Source organism: Oncorhynchus tshawytscha, unplaced genomic scaffold, assembly GCF_018296145.1.
Source record: "Oncorhynchus tshawytscha isolate Ot180627B unplaced genomic scaffold, Otsh_v2.0 Un_contig_7670_pilon_pilon, whole genome shotgun sequence".
NCBI classification, from domain to species: domain Eukaryota; kingdom Metazoa; phylum Chordata; class Actinopteri; order Salmoniformes; family Salmonidae; genus Oncorhynchus; species Oncorhynchus tshawytscha.
The window spans coordinates 27,681-45,782 of record NW_024608908.1 but is presented as its reverse complement, the minus strand read 5'-3'; the positions used below and the strand labels follow the sequence as shown (position 1 = coordinate 45,782).

At 42.3% G+C, this 18,102-nt stretch overlaps 1 protein-coding gene across 2 annotated transcripts in view; it reads right to left on the bottom strand.

Moving 5' to 3' along the window:
• Positions 1 to 238: 238 nt before the first annotated feature.
• Positions 239 to 18,102, bottom strand: part of LOC112238579 (myosin heavy chain, fast skeletal muscle-like) — a 34,372-nt gene continuing 16,508 nt past the window's right edge. The window contains exons 2-41 of one of the 2 annotated variants that reach the window (XM_042313840.1): positions 17,795 to 17,840; positions 17,434 to 17,661; positions 16,916 to 17,062; positions 16,548 to 16,704; positions 16,025 to 16,052; positions 15,652 to 15,760; positions 15,408 to 15,500; positions 14,901 to 14,961; positions 14,648 to 14,746; positions 14,198 to 14,286; positions 13,679 to 13,817; positions 13,311 to 13,429; positions 13,009 to 13,158; positions 12,744 to 12,914; positions 10,910 to 11,213; positions 10,486 to 10,550; positions 10,303 to 10,390; positions 10,069 to 10,186; positions 9,808 to 9,931; positions 9,248 to 9,384; positions 8,525 to 8,780; positions 8,078 to 8,320; positions 7,565 to 7,741; positions 7,325 to 7,470; positions 7,055 to 7,145; positions 6,361 to 6,750; positions 6,148 to 6,274; positions 5,844 to 5,962; positions 5,295 to 5,491; positions 4,976 to 5,159; positions 4,693 to 4,858; positions 4,410 to 4,534; positions 3,942 to 4,250; positions 3,627 to 3,830; positions 3,344 to 3,469; positions 3,045 to 3,215; positions 1,561 to 1,665; positions 1,369 to 1,464; positions 847 to 978; positions 239 to 371 (exon numbers count right to left, since the gene is read on the bottom strand). In XM_042313840.1, the coding sequence (XP_042169774.1) occupies positions 351 to 371; positions 847 to 978; positions 1,369 to 1,464; positions 1,561 to 1,665; positions 3,045 to 3,215; positions 3,344 to 3,469; positions 3,627 to 3,830; positions 3,942 to 4,250; positions 4,410 to 4,534; positions 4,693 to 4,858; positions 4,976 to 5,159; positions 5,295 to 5,491; positions 5,844 to 5,962; positions 6,148 to 6,274; positions 6,361 to 6,750; positions 7,055 to 7,145; positions 7,325 to 7,470; positions 7,565 to 7,741; positions 8,078 to 8,320; positions 8,525 to 8,780; positions 9,248 to 9,384; positions 9,808 to 9,931; positions 10,069 to 10,186; positions 10,303 to 10,390; positions 10,486 to 10,550; positions 10,910 to 11,213; positions 12,744 to 12,914; positions 13,009 to 13,158; positions 13,311 to 13,429; positions 13,679 to 13,817; positions 14,198 to 14,286; positions 14,648 to 14,746; positions 14,901 to 14,961; positions 15,408 to 15,500; positions 15,652 to 15,760; positions 16,025 to 16,052; positions 16,548 to 16,704; positions 16,916 to 17,062; positions 17,434 to 17,649 (5,799 nt within the window). In that variant the 5' untranslated portion in view covers positions 17,650 to 17,661; positions 17,795 to 17,840 and the 3' untranslated portion in view covers positions 239 to 350. The remainder of the gene's footprint in view (positions 372 to 846; positions 979 to 1,368; positions 1,465 to 1,560; positions 1,666 to 3,044; positions 3,216 to 3,343; positions 3,470 to 3,626; positions 3,831 to 3,941; positions 4,251 to 4,409; positions 4,535 to 4,692; positions 4,859 to 4,975; positions 5,160 to 5,294; positions 5,492 to 5,843; positions 5,963 to 6,147; positions 6,275 to 6,360; positions 6,751 to 7,054; positions 7,146 to 7,324; positions 7,471 to 7,564; positions 7,742 to 8,077; positions 8,321 to 8,524; positions 8,781 to 9,247; positions 9,385 to 9,807; positions 9,932 to 10,068; positions 10,187 to 10,302; positions 10,391 to 10,485; positions 10,551 to 10,909; positions 11,214 to 12,743; positions 12,915 to 13,008; positions 13,159 to 13,310; positions 13,430 to 13,678; positions 13,818 to 14,197; positions 14,287 to 14,647; positions 14,747 to 14,900; positions 14,962 to 15,407; positions 15,501 to 15,651; positions 15,761 to 16,024; positions 16,053 to 16,547; positions 16,705 to 16,915; positions 17,063 to 17,433; positions 17,662 to 17,794; positions 17,841 to 18,102) is intronic. The other variant, XM_042313841.1, reaches the window with a different exon arrangement.

The window sequence follows — 18,102 nt, the reverse complement described above, 5'->3', positions numbered from 1 at the left end:
GTACTGAAATCTCCACTACAATGGTCAGTCCTTACATACATAGCTCAGTCTAAGAATTTGATAGTGGTTACATTTCTCCATCCTCATCCCTCAGATGTTTACCAAAAGAGGTTACCGCTTTGTTGGGGTGTCTGCTTTGTTGTTGTTGGAATCCCAGATTGCTCCTTTAATTAAAGTACAATATTTAATGGTTTAAAAAGCTGTTTGCTGAGTAATAAGTCCACAGTCACAAAGGAAGTGTATGTAGATCCACATGTTTTTAATCAATGCTCAACATTTCACCATGAAAATCATATTTTATGCAACACAGGAAAATGGTAAGACTTTGATCTTCAATACTTTGGTCTTGTTTATTCAGCAACTTCTTTTCCCTGTAAGAAGAAATAAATAATATAATGGAAAATAATATAAATGGATCAGTAATAATAATGAACATGATAAATATATGAAATATAATGATAAATATATGGATAGAATATAATGGATCAGTAATAATAATGAACATGATAAATATATGGATAGAATATAATGGATCAGTAATAATAATGAACATGATAAATATATATATATAATGGATCAGTAATAATAATGATAAATATATGGATAGAATATAATGGATCAAGTCATTTAATGCTCAGTGCTCAGCTTGGATATTTGATTTTGAAGTACCAACTGAATATACTCTCATTAGATTGTTTTTCCTTCCTGAAATGTTCTTCTTAGGGATCTTCAATACAGTTGAGTGTAAAAGTCTGTATTGACCTCTGAGAAGACTGAATCATAGGTGGTGTTGATGTGGTCATATCTGAACATGAGTCAGGTACAGGTTTAGAAGCAGTTCTGTACCTTTCCAGAGTCACGGGTCTTGGCTCTGAGCTTGTTGACCTGAGTCTCAGCGATGTCAGCACGCTCCTCAGCCTCCTCCAGCTCATGCTGAACCTTCCTGAACTTAGACATGTGCTGGTTTGCTGCTTCCTCCTGGGTGAGGAAAAGAGAGGGAGAGCAGAACATCAGCATTTAAAGTTTGAAACCAGGAAGCACATTAATATTCTGTTTTAAAAAAAACGAAATACAAAAAAAGACAGCTTTAGAATAGCAATGTATACAGGGAGCTAGATGATACAGCAGAGGAAGTGAGTGGCAGAACGGGGGATCAATCCGCTGCCTCCAGCACGATCACTAGACCAGCCCCCAGCGCAGCAAACACTCAGAAATGTTGATAATTTCTTAAGCATTACTTGTAATATCAATTGAGTCAATGATGACAGGTGTGCTGTAGCAACACTTCAACTAAACCACATGGACATTACGTTTTGTAGGGGGGAAAAAATGTTTTTTTCAGAGTATTTGACTAAGTCTGTGACTCACCGCTTCCTCAGAATGCCTCTTGTAGGCCTTCACTTTCATCTGCAGCTTATCTACCAGGTCCTGAAGTCTGCCAACATTCTTCTTATCCTCCTCAGTCTGTGGGAGAAGATCAAAGAATCAATGCCCCAATAGTTTTATACACAAACCTGTCTGTGTTAGTTCATTCTTCACAAACTTGACACTTTCTCTTACCTGGTAAGTGAGCTCCTTGACTCTGCGCTCATACTTGCGAACTCCCTTTACTGCGTCTACACCTCTTCTCTGCTCGGCCTCCACCTCAGTCTCGAGCTCACGCACCTTTGTGGAAGAAATAAATGTAGGCATTTGTTTGAGGTGGTGAAATCAGACGTTTTGTAAAACAGAGTCTTCTACTCAGTCAAGTCATTTCATTATTTTCATTGAAGTGGTCTGTAATAATAACATCAACTTTTCATCATCTGGGTCAGTGGTTCCCAAAGTGAAATTTACATTTGAATTTGTTTATGAATATTTATAGCAAGAACAGATTAAACAGCCAGGGATCTTGGCAAAAAGTTGAGAGGGTGCAATACAGTACAATGTAATATTATTTATCCACAATGTATGTTATTAACTCTTAGATAAACAACGGGTCTGGGAGGCTCACAACTCAATTCTTCTTGTATTTGAAATATGACTTTTAACCATGTTTTCATGCGTTTTGTGGTGTATGGTGCAGTACCAGTACGGCGACTAGAGGCCGCCACTCGCATGTTTTAATGTTGTGACATTGCTTCTATTATGGAGCTCGCGCTCTGGCAGTTGAGAGTAGTTTGCCAAGTGAGCCAACAGCAAGACAGAAGCACCGACATAAATACATTTTTATGTCTTTATTTTGAAGGTAAGCGAGTGTAAAAAATCACCATATTCAAACGGTACTGTTTCTGGAGTGTGTATATATGTTTGAGATGTTATGTTGTATTTTTAGGTTTTATGAACTTATTAACGTCCGCTAGCCTAAAAGCTAATTCAGCCATTAGCCTGCTAGCTGGTAGCCCCGCATAGCAACGCTAGCTTCCCTAGCAACGGCCAGTGAATGAGACGTAACAATAGAGAGAGAAATTATTACTATGACATCAATTCGATGAATGTATATTATATTGTGTGTTGATATTTATTGGGAATTATTATTATTATGAATGAAATGGCAGATTAGAAGAAGTCTGCTGAGACAACAGTTTAAGCCTGAAGGAAGCAACTAGATGAATACGTTGGCGTTTATTTAAAGGTTTTGGATCAACTCCACTAAATAAATGTAAAATTATTATAATTGGTTTTGTTGTGATCATAAATTCACTGTAATGTAAGCTTTAAAACTGCAACATTTTCTCTCTGATGCAAAGAGAGGACATGACTTGAGGGCATGAGACTTGATTAGTCCAGTCATGCACTGCAGAAGTCATAGTAAATCTGAGTGGATGCTATTTTTATCGCACTTTAAAGTAGGAGTTGTGTTCTGATATTATGAGGGGGGTCTCTGATGAATTCGCTATCACAAAAGTGGTCCTTGCCACAAAACAGTTTGGGAACCCCTGATCTAGATGGGTTATTGAGATAAAAAGTCATTACAAAATGCTCCTGTGTATTTTAACATGATCAAATACATTTCCAGCAATCAGTCTTTCAATCCACCCTAATCCACCCTGCAGGTATCTCACCCTGGACTCCAGTTTCTGGAGCTGCTTCTTGCCTCCCTTCATGGCCAGATTCTCAGCCTCATCCAGGCGGTGCTGCAGGTCCTTGACTGTGACCTCCAGGTTCTTCTTCATCCTCTCCAGGTGAGAACTGGTGTCCTGCTCCTTCTTCAGCTCCTCAGCCATCATGGCCGCCTGGAATAGTAGTTTGTTTAATTTATGCACCAATCATAATGTCCCTCGCAGATCTTTGTTGTTCTTAACCAGCCCAGCTACCATTGGCACATGGGGACAAATCAAGTTGATGTAATTCAAGGACTCACATCAGTGATTGCCTTCTTGGCCTTCTCCTCTGCATTCCTGGCCTCCTGGACGATGTCGTCCACCTCTCCCTGCACCTGCACCAGGTCAGTCTCCAGCTTCTTCTTGGTGTTCAGAAGGCTGGTGTTCTGAAGGAGGAAACAAGACGATTTGTTTGACTCTCAAGAGAACTTGCAAGTCACAAGACTGAAATTATGAAAATCTAAGGCAAGCACGGTCCAATTACAGGTGTGTTTAAACTGTATGCTTGGTTGAATTTCATTAGAAATCGCTTTTGACCCATACCTGGGAGTGCAGCAGTCCAACACGCTCGCTGGCGTCTACCAGCTCAGTCTCAGCCACTTTGCGGCCTCTCTCTGTCTGCTCCAGAGCAACTCTCAGCTCCTCGATTTCAGCCACCATCAGACCATTTCTGCGCTCCACCATAGCTGCCTGCTCCTTCATGTCTTCTGCAACACGGACGGCGTCATCAAGGTGCAATTGGGCATCCTGTGGTTCACAACGACATACGTTCATTAGGACTTGTGGAAGTAGGGGTGTTTCACAAACAAATCCCTAGCCATGTTCAGGTTTTTGAGCCTGATGTCCCAGTCCCTTTACCTTGAGCTGTCCCTGGACGTTCCTCAGCTGTTTCTGGGCCTCAGCGGCCTGTCTGTTGGAGTGGCTCAGCTGGATCTCCATCTCGTTCAGGTCTCCCTCCATCTTCTTCTTCACCCTCAGGGCATCATTCCTGCTCCTGACCTCAGAGTCCAGGGTGCTCTGCATGGAGTCAACCACCCTCTGGCTGTTCCTCTTGATCTGCTCCATCTCCTCATCTTTCTCTGCGATCTTCCTGTCCACCTCACCCTTGATCTGGTTCAGCTCCAGCTGCACACGCAGAATCTTGGATTCCTCGTGCTCCAGTGTGCCCTGGACAAACAGAAGCAGTCAGGCCAATTGTGTTCAATATATTTGGATGTAGGAATTAAATATATATGACTACAATAAACACCAATACACAGGGCCTTTCACTGCAGCTGGCATTGGTTAGTTAACACTGCTTTCCCATCAAACAGCTGTAGTTTGTACCTCAGCCTCCTCCAGAGCGGTCTGGATCTCAGACTTCTCTGTCTCCACGGTCTTCTTGGCCTTCTCCAGCTCATGGATGCTCTTGCCAGTCTCTCCGATCTGCTCAGTCAGGTCAGAGATCTCCTCTGCACACACACGCACACAGGAGCAGTTTACACTTGGGAGATTTTCAGTGGATAACGCCAATGCACTGAAGTTGACATTGAATCATAATAACAGTGAATTTATTAACAGCAATTAATATTGCTAATGAAACATGATAGATTTGCCATCAAATGCTCACGTTGCAGGTTCTTGTTCTCTCTCTTCAGAGTCTCCAGATGATCCAGAGCCTCCTCGTAGGAGTTCTTCATCTTGAAGAGTTCAGTGCTCATAGAGCGAGCCTCCTTCTGAGCTCCTTCCAGCTCAGCCTGGCCCTCCTCATACTTCTGCTTCCACTCTGCCAGAACCTAGGGGAATCCATGGAGTTTTCATTAGAAGTCATTGATGTGGAGTTTAATAGTTTTAAATTAGAAATATGCAACAATTATAAACTTGATAAAAAATGTAGCTTTATTCATTTTCACCTTGTCAAAGTTCCTCTGCTTCTTGTCGAGGTTGGCGGCCAATGCGTTGGCTCTCTCAACATCAATCATGAGGTCCTCCACCTCTCCCTGCAGCCTCTGCTTGGTCTTCTCCAGGGAGGCGCACTTGGAGTTGGTCGCCTCAATGGTCTCCTCAGCATCCTGCAGACGCTGGGCCAGCTTCTTCCTGTTGGACAACAGAGGGTGGTTTTATGGTGTGAAAGAAATGTTACAATACATATTGATGTAACATTTTGTCAGAGCCCCCTACCACCCTCACCATCCACACCATATCTGAGTTTTTCTGTTGCGTGCGACTCACTTGGCCTCCTCCAGCTCCTCTGTGCGCTGGATAGCATCAGTTTCATACTTAGTCCTCCACTGAGCCACCTCACTGTTGGCCTTGGACATGCCGCGTTGCAGCTCTGCCTTGGCCTCCTGCTCCTCCTCAAACTGCTCCCTCAGGAGGTCACAGTCATGGCGGGCAGACTGAACACCGTGGGCCAGTGCGTTTTTAGCCTGTGAGAATGAAAGACAAGGAGAGATTAGTGAGATAGTCAAACAAATTATGGTCGAAGTCTCTGAGGGTGGAGAGACAATAGGAGTCTCTGAGGGTGGGGAGAGGATTCTGTGAGGTTGGAGAGACAGTAGGAGTCTCTGAGGGTGGAGAGACAGTAGGAGTCTCTGAGGGTGGAGAGACAGTAGGAGTCTCTGAATGTGGCGAGATAGTAGGAGTCTCAGAGGGTGGTTACACTAGTCACAGGGTGGAGAGACTAGGAGTATGAAGAAAAGGGTGGAGCTCTAAACTCTGTGGTGTAGTCACCGACTATGTAAAGATATGGCTCTAAACTCTACATTTTGGGTCCCTTACCTTGACCTCCTCCTCAATCGCCCTCTTCAGCTCCTCCACCTGCTGGGTGAAGGCCTGTTTGCCTCTGGTCAGCTGAGACACCAGGGCTTCCTTCTCCTCCAGCTGGCGGCCAAACTCACCTGCAGGGACAGAGGAACATCTTGTTAATAGGGTCTCTGTTCTCTAAGATTGAAAATGGATTTTGAGGTATTGTAGGGCAATAGGGCAGTGAATAGTACAGTAGCAACTGTGTGGATTGAGCCCACAACACATTTTGTTTTCTACTAAAGGAAAGCATTGGCTTATTGTTCATTGTTGATGGTACCATTTTCTGTCAGGAGTCTGGCCCTCTGTCCGCTGATGTCATTGACCTGGCGAACATTCTCATCATTCTTAGTCTTGAGCTCACTCAGCTGGTCCTCAAGAGTACGGCACATCTTCTCCAGATTGCCCTGTTAGTGAAACACGTTCCATCATTACTTTATATGTGGGACTCCTGTCAACTTCAGTTCTGCTTGATCAAAACATCACTACTCACCTTAGCCTTGGCGACGGCCTCCATGTTGCTAGAGAGGTCATCAATCTCCATCTTGTACTCGCTCTTCTCCTTCTCCAGCTTCTGCTTGACACGCTGCAGGTTGTCGATCTGCTCCCCGAGCTCAGCCACACTGTCGGCCTGCTTCTTGCGCAGAGCGGCGGCTGTGGCCTCATGCTGCAGGGTGGACTCTTCAAGATCACGACGCAGCTTCTGGAACTCAGCCTCACGCTTCTTGTTCATCTCAATCTGAGCAGCAGTGGCGCCTCCGGCCTCCTCCAGCCTCTCGCTGATCTCCTCAAGTTCCCTGGAGAGATCAGCCCTCTGCTTCTCAACCTTAGCCCTGGCTCCACGCTCAGCCTCAATTTCCTCCTCCAGCTCCTCAATACGGGCCTAGAACAGGGGTAGGAGCAGGGGGATGAACACTACAATACAGTTGAAACAATTGAACCTCACAAAATAATAATAGTATGTATATTTTGCATAAATGTGTTTAATACGAAGCCAGTTCCACTAATATATTCAGCAGACAGTGTCCCATTAAGGAACCAAAACCACAATGTTAAGAAACACCATCTTCCAACCTACTCAGCTGTCAGAAGCCACCTGGAAAAATGTGTGCTACCAGAATAATGTTTTTCAAGATTTGATTCAAGTCTGTGCTTTTCTGTACTGGAGCTTATATCCTGTACTATACCTGGAGTTCCTTGATCTTCTTCTGCAGCTGAGCTCCCAGAGACTGCTCATCCTCAACCTTGCTGAGGAGCTGGGTGGTCTCAAACTCCTTCCTAAGAAACACAAAGAGGTCAATTGCAGAGTTGGTTTTGTTTCTATAGTGTAAAGGCAGAGGATCATACTATTCACTTTGCTTTTCAGAATCACATGCAAATAATAATTCATAATTACAATAGTTAGTCAAGAACAACCATTATAGCAGGTAATACTGTAGTCATTTGTTTGTGTTTACTTCTTGATTTTCTCATCAGCTTGCTGCTTGTCATTCTCCAGGTCCATTATGGACTCCTGGGCCAGTTTCAGATCTCCCTCCAGCTTTCTCTTGGATCTCTCAAGGTCCATACGGAGCTTCTTCTCTTGCTCCAGAGAACCCTCAAGCTAGAAGATAAAAACACATATTATTAAAATCTAAACAACTGAAGATAATGTCATCTTACATACTATCATGGCCAAAATGTCAAACTCCACTCACGTCGTCCACTTGCTGTTCCAGCTTGGTCTTGGCCTTGGTCAGAGTGTTGACTTTGTCCTCCTCTGCCTGCAGGTCATCCAGTGTCTGCTGGTGGGCCTCTTGGAGGGCTTTCTTCTCCTTGGTCAGCTTGGCAACACTCTCATCCATAGACGCCATCTCCTCTGTCAGGTTTTTAACCTGAAAACGGCACATTTTATCTTTGGTCACTTCACCATAAATGGGAGGTTTAGTTTAATATACCTTTGCATTCATTTACTTTAAATTAGAAATGTGTCAACAATTACTGTACTATAGATTCAACACTAGATGGCAGTGTTCACCATGCCAGTGTACTGAATTGAAGTCAAAAATGAGGGCGAGCAGAACATACAATGAATGTGGGGAGTGCTGAAGTTCTACTATTGTGTCTTAATATTTCCTGCACCCATAATACAACTTGATTTACATTTCTGTTTTGAGATGAATAATGTTTGGATTATTGTTGTTTAGACTGTCTATAGTAAGACACAAGACCTTGTTTTCAGTGGCATGCTTCTCCTTCTCCACTTTGGCCAGGGTGAGCTCCAGGTCATCAATGTCCTTCTTCAGCTCAGAGCACTCATCCTCCAGCTTCCTCTTCTTGGCAGTCAACTCAGCATTGATCTCCTCCTCATCCTCCAGCCTCTCGGTCGTCTCTTTGAGTTTGGCCTCCAGCTGGATCTTGCTCTTGATGAGCCCCTCACACCTTTCCTCAGCATCGTTCAGACTCTCTCCTTCCTGGTTTCAGAAGAGCAGAAAAAAAATCAGAGGCCTCACTTTGTGTATTGAAGGTCAGATTAAATCAATAGAAATTCATGAAATATATAATATTGGCAATAAAAACGTGTTAAACCTTCACAGTGTGTTTGTGGGTTTGTATGTATGTCTGTGTGTGTATTTGTGTGTGTGGATGTGCCCTTATGAAGCTTGTTGCTGTCTCACAGATGCTACTTGGAGTGCCAGGTCGTTCTTCTCCTGCGTCAGGGATACCAACTTCTCCTCCATTTGCTTCTTTGTGGCCAGAGCCTTGGCCAGGTCTGTCGTCATCTTCTCATAGTTCTCCTTCATGTTGGCCAGCTCCTTCTCAGTCTCAGCGCTCTGCAGCAGGGGCTTGATCTTGAAATACAACTTCATCCATGGCCAGGTTTTGACATTCATGAATGAGCGGATGTTGTACTGGATGGCGTAAACTGATTCTCTGGTCGACAGAAAGGACAGAGTGTCATGGTGAGTGACATGCTTAAAGCTACATTCTGTGACTCGAAGAACAACAAAATGGGGCACCCCACACCACTGTTTGTTTACAGCTGAGGAATGGGGCTAAAATGTAACCCCTATTAAATTCATAGTGAGTGCCCTAGATGCAACGACTGACAGTCATGCTAAGCTCATGAGACATTTTATTTTCTTCCAGAATTAATGGATAAATACCACAAATTTAAAAGCCAATTGAACAGCCAAACCCGAAACTGCAGCTATAAAGCTAGAATCCTTAGTTGCTACATCCATTTCTGGACTAAATAATGAACCCAAAAGCTTTAGTAGACCATTATAAGATGTACTTTCTCATTCTGAACAACTCACAGCATATACAGTATGTAATCATAATGCATTAGATACAGGTGGTTGACAGAAAGCTTTGCCAAGATGTCTACTATTCCTCACCTCCTCTCCATCATCTTGGTGAACTCTCTCCTCATGAGGAATCCACGGCTGAGAGCCTGGACCATGCCGACCAGAGTGGCCAGCTTCTCATCTCTCATCTCCTCCAGGACACCCAGCAGACCGGCTTTGAAGAACACCTGAGACACAGGTTAACATGGTCAATGGAACCACAGATGGTGAATCAGATAGGGAACAACACCACTAGATTGATTTAAACAACATTAACTTTGCTATGGTTACAAACAAACCATGGGATAGGTTGTTTCTAAGTTGTTAGACATTGTACAGTTGTAGATTAATAATCTACACAGATACAGATAACTGCAGCCATACCACTATAACACAATGCACATGATAATGAGTTTAGTTTCTCTTCTATACCTGTGATGAAGGACTGAAGAAAAAAACACAATGTTTTTCCACCTTTTCCATTAGTTAAATTAAGAAGAAAGAACAAAAGGATGGATAGATCAACTGGAGAGATTTTATATGGTACGGGTATAAAGTATTATTCCAGTTGTGTTTTGTTGTCAGCTTTTTTCTGGGGGTTTTTGACTGACCTTGGTGTGTCCAAACTTGTAATCCTCGTGATTCACATCAATGGACCCAAGCAGCTTCTCAGAAGCCTTCTTGTTGTCCATGAACTGGCCCTCAGGGATGACACTGGCATTCAGTACTTTGTACCTGAATGAGGAGACATTTTTAACATGTCAAGTTGTAATATGTTGGTTATATTTCGTAAAAGGTAAGCCTATTCTGATGCTGGGAAAACCCTTGGAGCAGATATTTTATGTGGTGTGTGTGTGCTTGTGCGTGTGTACCTTTGCTTGAAGTCAGCATAGATGATTCTGCTGGGGAAGCCCTTTCTGCAGATCCTGATACCCTCCAGTACACCATTACACCTGAGCTGGTGGATAACCAGGAAGTTCTCCATCAGACCTGGTAAAACAAAACAAGTCTCTTTTAATACTAATAAACAGGTTAAAGATTGGAATGGTTGAGGTTACTGATACTGTACTGATAAGATGACATATTTAACTCAATATTTCCTGTACCTGGAGTCTTTGACTCATTGGGGATCAGGCAGCGCACGAAGTGAGGATGAGTGCTCCTCAAATTGGTCATCAGCTTATGTAAGTTCTCCTGTAAGAGGGTTACAAACCATTTTCTCAGGCCGACTGTAATTTAGAATAATTGCACCTTTTGAAGGACTGAATCTACACATTTCAAAAGCTCACCCTGAACTGGGAGGACACAGTCTGCATGGAACCACCCTTCTTCTTGCCTCCTTTCTTGGCTTTATCTGTTAAAATGGGGAAAAGTAAAAGATAACTAGAAAAGTACATTTCCTAGAGCGGGTGGAATAAATAGAATAATAATAAGAGTATGTAAGAAATCTAGAGTGGTCTTGTCTTCAGCAAACACACTAATTATAAACCAGAGAATCTCTGGTTAACTTCACAGGTATCTAGAGGCAAATGCTGCCAATGAGATTGTGTAGAATAACACCTAATGTGTGATTTGAATTAACCAAGTGTATGAATAAATTAACCTGGTGAAAATATCCTGAGAAATTGCTATACATTCAAAGATTTTAAAGAACATTCGGTCCAAGTTATAAGTAGTGCTTAATTAAATATTTTGATGTGATGCCAGTCTTACCCTCAGGTGGTGGAGCAGGATACAGAGCAGCCAGAATTTTGACTGCGGACTTCTGGTACAGTTGACAAACTGAGTCGTTCAGGGGGTCCTTGTTCTTCTCCAGCCATCCAGTGATGTTGTAGTCCACAGTTCCGGCGTAGTGCACCAGGGAGAAGTGGGCCTCTGCCTTGCCTTTGGCAGGCTTGGGCTTCTCAAACGCATTTGTTTTGCCAAGATGCTGGGCGTACAGCTTGTCCTTGAAGGTGGTGTCTGAAGACTTGGGGAACATGCACTCCTCTTCAAGGATGGAGAAGATGCCCAATGGCTTTACGAAAAGAGATTTCAAATTAGTGATATTTACATTTAGTAAATATGCTATTATAGGATTATATTCATTTAGGGACACATAATAGGAAACATATTGAGTTCTCAACAGTTAGTGGCATATATTAATGGGTGCCAAGGGAAGTGAGGCTTCCCCCCAAAAATGGACATAATATAATGTATCTTTCGTCTCGCTTAGCAAGAGGCTGAATGTATCACTCCAGGTAAAGCATCAGAGTGAGCAAAACGGCACCCCTCTGTCTCTGTATGTGTAGCCCTTCTATCTGATGCTGTCTGGTCAAAAAGAGTATGGTATTGTATCATTGAATGCAAGAGAAATAAGTGATCATTTGGCCTCCCTTGATATTTTTTTTATGTACAATTACAGCGAATCAGAGTTGAGCTAAACTGAGTGAGCTAATCTGTGAATGGTCCTGGTGCACCAAAAAATGTGTGAAGTGAAGCCAGTTTGAATTTGGCTTCACATCAATCCAAACATCATAAATTGTTGCATCTCATTGTTGTTGTCCTCCGGTGGATAGCTTGCTAGCTAAAATGGGCCCTTTCCTAAATTAGTCATGGATAGAGACAGGGATTTGTCCTCGTAGTATTACTTATTTCGCCGTCCTTGCCAATGATTCTAACAGCAATTCTGATCCAACCATAAGTTCATACATTGTTCTTTTGGTCTGAAAAGTTCAACCAGCTAGATGTTTAATGTTAACTGGCCCAGGAAAGGATTTTAGAATAGCGAGCAATGGTTTTAGCCAGGTAGCCAAGGACAAAAAAATGTAAAGGGTGTACTGTATGACAGAGACTGTTTCAGCAACATGAAAGACAGGAGGATGGCGTTTCTCTACAAGTAGAGTTAGTCAACATGTTTTTTCTACTCACATAAATTAGTACCATGGACAGCCACATGATATTTAGCTGACGTTGATTGGAATAAACTCGTTTTTGGAATCTTTAAATTGTCACTGTATTAGACTAAGCATAGGTTATTTGATGACGTTGAAAGGTTGAAATTGAAATGGCGCTGGAATAGTGGAGGGAGGCAGCTCCTGTTATCTTTGTGAATTGCAGTAACTCTCCGTGTTTCTAAATCAATAGATCTTTAGTGGTCCGAAAATGGCAGAAAAATGTACTTGACTGACCATGTTGTAGGTCATGTAACTGTTTGTTACATTCATTATGCTTTGTGGACTCCACAAGACAGATGTTGCCCTCCGGTTTTGTGATGAAACAAAGATGTGGTTGAATTTATTCTGCCACTGTGTCTTCTTATTGTCTCGGCCTTAGACCTATATATCACGGTGGCAAGGCATATAAACTAACAGGTTATAGAGCAAACAACGCAATTATCACAACACATTGGTTGTTATATGTATTTTTTTGACTCAATTAGCTTCCCCAGTGATTTTAATACTGTATACGTTGTACCACTGTGATAATATTTCACACAACGCTCCATATGACCTTTGCTGTTATGGTCCATTATAATGGTCCATTAAAATCCTCACATACAGCTTACCTTCTCAATAAGCTCAATGCAGGCAGCCAAGTCCATGCCGAAGTCAATGAAGGCCCAGATGATTCCCTCCTTCTTGTACTCCTCTTGCTCCAGGACGAACATGGTGTGGTTGAAAAACTGTTGCAGTTTCTCATTGGTGAAGTTGATGCACAGCTGCTCCATGCTGTTGTACTGTTGATGGAATTTTAAAAGGGATCATTTCATCATACAAGACTGTAATCCATCTCAATCACAACTAATTGTCTTGTTCTGGTCTCATACTCACATCAAAGATCTCAAACCCGGCAATGTCAAGCACACCGATATAGAACTGTCTTGGATTCTTGGTGTCCAACATCTCATTGATACGGATGACCATCCACAAGAACATCCTCTCATAGATGGACTTGGCCAGAGCACTGACTGAGTTATTAACCTGCAATGATAATACCTCAAATTAATACATGAGATATTGACCATGTCTAGTGATAAGGTGATACAAGCTTGGGAAAAACAAAAGCAATGCACTCGTCCCCAAAATAATTCCTGTGCTCAGAAAATGGTAGATTCTGTGTTTGGCCACCTTACCTGAGGCACAGTCTGTCCCTTGGTCACATACTCGTTGCCGACCTTCACTCTGGGGTAGCACAGAGCCTTCAACATCTCAGCTGAGTTCAGGCCCAGCAGGTAGGCAATTTTATCAGCCACTGGAGAGAGAACCAACAACAACAGACTCAGGGACACAAGATCACTTGTTTCTGATTTCACACTGACAAAATAGTTTGGTTAACTTCTTTGTGGGTTAGGTTTTGATTCACCTACATTTTGGAGGTTGGAATTTGTTCTCCTGCCTGACGTTCATGTGGCACTGTCTGTCTTAGGTGTTCTATTTCTATGTTGGGGACTGGGAATAGGACTAATGCTCTACATATTGTATATCTATGAGTGGGACTCACCCTCTGTGCCGTCTGGCTCGGCCTGCTCCTCACGCTGCTTCTGCTTGAATTTCAAGTTTCCATGGTGCAATACAGCTCCTGTCAGCTTGTAGATGCCAACCTTCTCATCGTTACTGAAGCCCAGGACTGTAATGGCATCCTGACATTAAAGAGGAAGTACAACAGAGATGAACTGAACGGTAGTTTGCTCAGTTACACTACAGTTCTGTGCTGCTCACTGCAGAATAAATTGGATAGATAGATTTGACTGGCTTCTCTGTTCCACATGATTACGCTTGGCAAACACATTAGTAGATGGCAGCACAGTTCCACAGTTCCAGAGGGCACTTAGTGGTGCTCTCTTGTGGAAGGCATGAAGAGTTCCTTGAGGCACTAACTAACAAGGCATTTAGTATCAAACTAAAACATACATGAACATTCCCAGCTGCCACCAAGTTGGAATTTCACAGTACATTCAGTGTGTATGGTGGTCCTATCCATTCCATATCTAGAGTTTGGTTAACCCTTTGTTTGACTCACATCTGTGGCATCCAACTCTTCATTGTCGTTGATGCTGGCCACAGTGATCTGTCCCTGACTGCACATGGGGAAGTCGATGAGCGCCATTTCTGGGGTTGGTGGTGACCTTTACAGTATTTTGGGGGCTCCTGAGCGCCAAGGTTCTGTGGACAACGGAGAACAGCTTGTCAGTTAAATCTCTTAGAATTCTGCTCTCCTACTTTACATTCTCTCTCCCTTCTTTACTCAATAGATGGACTCAATGATACATGTAGTATATAATGAATAGCATCAAAAGAGGAGAATCACAGTGCATTACTTGATAGATATTTCCCAAAGACCTGTCCCATGTCTTGTTACCTTGGATGTAATCATTGTAATATTATTATTAGTGTGGATTATTAATATTTTTTATATATTCCATAGATGGGGGGTGGGGATAATTTCCTCTGGACCTCTACTTTGTCGTACCAACTAGCTCAGGTTTGTGGCCTGTCATCATCTGGAAGAAGATGTGGTAGCCTCTCTCATCGGGCAGCTGGAAGGACACTCTGGACTTCTCCAGCAGGTCTGAGAGAGAGAGAGAATGACACACAGAGGAAGAGTAGAGCAAGAATGAGAGAGAGAGAGCAAGAAAGAGAACATGAGATACATTTCAATTTGATCTCCCAAAAAATCTGTGTGAATTTAGGAAAGCATTGAGAAACAATCAAAACCAACTCACAGGTCTCAATGTCAGCTTTAGCCAGTTTACCAGCTTGGAAGTGAATCCTGATGAATTTACCCTGTAGTAGAGCATGGGGGTTATAAACAAATTAATCTAACATTTGACTTTGATAAACCCCTTTAAACGTTACAGTTTGTTGGACAGATGTTGGATCTATTGATACAGATATAGGTTTATAGGTTATTGATGTAGGATCCAGTTTGCTACAGCAGGGGAAAATAATCCTGCAGCAACAGGAAATGTGAATTATAATGTGGATTATAAATAATGGACATTGTTTTGTAGGGGTTGATGGAACAATAATATTACAGCGAATTAAGTCTGAAACTTTAAATAGAAAAATTCACATTTTAAAACGTTAAAACCGCCAGAAGTTTGAATTTCAAATTTTCAGCAACAAAACCAGAGATAAAAATACATCTAATATCTGTATAATAGAAGGGAACATCTGAATGACATTTTTCCAATATAAGGTAACTTCCACAGTATGCCCTTCATACTTACAAAGCGAGACGAGTTGTCGTTCCTCACTGTCTTGGCATTACCGTAAGACTCCAGCAGAGGGTTAGCTGCAATGATCTGATCCTCAAGAGACCCCTGATTGAGACAAACACAAGTTGCTCAAAAACTGGTAAGCTGGTAAAGTTTGTTTTTCTCAATTGCTTGAAAGAGGATTCACCACTGGAAAAACAGTTTACACAGCCAACCAAACTGAAATGTGTTACAAAGGCAAACAAGAACAGCTTACCTGCATTTTGCCAGGTTCTGCTTCCTTCTTGGCCCCAGACACTGCAATGGTGGCAAAGTACTGGATGACACGCTTGGTGTTGACAGTCTTTCCTGCACCGGATTCTCCACTGGTTTATATGACAGAGAAAGAGGGGTTTTAGTTACATGTTTGAGTGTCAGATTGTCTTTCACTAAGAAATAGCGTAGAAAAATACACTGTTAACCTGTGTTCTGACATAAGTCTTTAACAAATAATCATTCTCATCGACTCGTTATTACACATAACCTGATGCTCTAATCCCTTCATAATGTCATGTATTTCATCACACCAAGTGACCCAACTTATTACAATAGAAACACTTTCTCAAGTGACATTTTAGTAAACAACTTACGTAATCAGGACGGACTGGTTCTCCTTATCTGGAACCAAAAAACACATTACTTATCATACTCAAACAACATTCAGGGGACATTATTTAATTCATAGCATCATCACGAATTTCAATTTGGAACATTTTCCATTCAAGGGTAGTGAAATCAGATATTCCCAGCAAACTGTTATTACCTAGACTAGAAAACAGTAGATACCTCTCTAAAGCATATTTGAACTTCTATTGATCCATCCATCCATCTATAAGCACTTATGACTTTGAGATCCATACCCATTTATGGACATCCCATCCAACTCCCATCCCTCCAATCCCTCCCTCCCCCCCCTCCCTCCAACTCCATTTACTCCCTCCCCCCTCCCCACTGTGATAATTATCCCTCCATCTCCCTCCCTCCCTCCCTCCATATACTCCCTCCTCCATCCCCAACCCTCCACCCCTCAGAGCCTCCCTCCATCCCTCCCATCCAACTATCCATCCAATCAACCATCCATCCATTCATCCATCCATCCATGAGAGCTCATACCAATCATCATGAACTGAAAGGCGTTGTCAGAGACAGAGAAGATATGGGGTGGAGCCTCCATCCTCTTCTTCCCTCTGTAGGCGTTGACAACTTCTGCGTCGTACACAGGGAGCCACTTGTAGGGGTTCACCGTGGCACAGAAGAGCCCAGAGTAGGTCTGGATGAAAGTAATTAAATTAGGGTATTAGTAAAGTCAGATGGACTTTTACCTGGATTTATGTGAGGATGTGGGTGTACTTTGGTAAACTGATGTGGGTTTACTGTATTGATACAATATGTTTTGGTTTCTACCGTTCATTTATGTGTAGTACTGTATGTGTATTTATTATATTCATGTATGTGTGTGTTTGTATGTGCAGGTTTCTTACGTAGATCATCCATGCTGCATAACGCTCTTTGAGGTTATACAACACAGAGGCTTCATTCAGGTAGGTCATCATGGCCATGTCCTCAATCTTGTCGTACTTAGGGGGGTTCATCTCATAGATGTCTGCATCTTTGAACTCTTTTCCTTCCTGAAACAGTCAGAAATCTAGATTACACACAGATCAAAGTGGACATGACTGAATGCTTTTTGCTCATTAAATACAAGTTGAATCATTTAAAAAATATACATCCACATTTAATCCAACTACTTAGTTATCACCCACTGACACATAACTGGAGATTCTTGTCGAGTCAGCATTCTATTTCATTTTTAAATAGCAGCAATAACAATGATGTTTTTGAAGGTTATATAATGTCTACAAAAAACAATGAAATGCTTCTTTATATATTTTTTGTTAGTGATTTCTAATTGCCTATAGACATTGTTTGGATCATTTCAATGGTTTTTCAAAAAATAGAGTAATTGCACAAACTTGAATACTTTTCAGATCAGACTTACATCCTTAGTGCCGTCAGGTTTCGTGACTGTTACAGTACACTTCCCGTCGGCCCTGGCAGTGACCAGACCCTTAAGGTACAGCTCCACCTTGTCTGCCACATAGCAGGCGTTCTTTGAATCAAAGGGTGCGGCTTGTGCCTCCATCCGCTCCTTCTCAGACTTACGGAGGTATATGGCAGCCTTGCCGTAGATTTGCATCTCCGCGTCCGTACTCATGGTGACGGATAACTAGGAAAGAGATGAAACAAGAAACATGATTGACTCTGTGGTGCTTCCTCCCCAGTCAACAGAGTTAGGTGAGCGGTATCTCTCTCAGAATATTCTCATCACATTTTATGTGGAGACTCAAACCATGTCTCACCTTCTTTTTCCACTCCTACAGATGAATGTGTACTTCTTGGAGGACCCTGTGAAACATGAGACTTTTGTGAAAACATACAAGTCTAAAGCCTTATCATTAATCCCCTAAAGGGCTAGAAAACATTTAACTCAATCATTACATGTCAAATTCAACTACAGGTGGAACTGATAACCTTCATTTTTCTATTGGCAACTCACTTTACTACACGTTCTGTCAAGAATTCAAATAAATACCCCTGAAAACCCAGTTACATTCTAGAACAATTTTACAAATAAGTGCAGGAGCACCACTTTTGACCGAAAATGGAA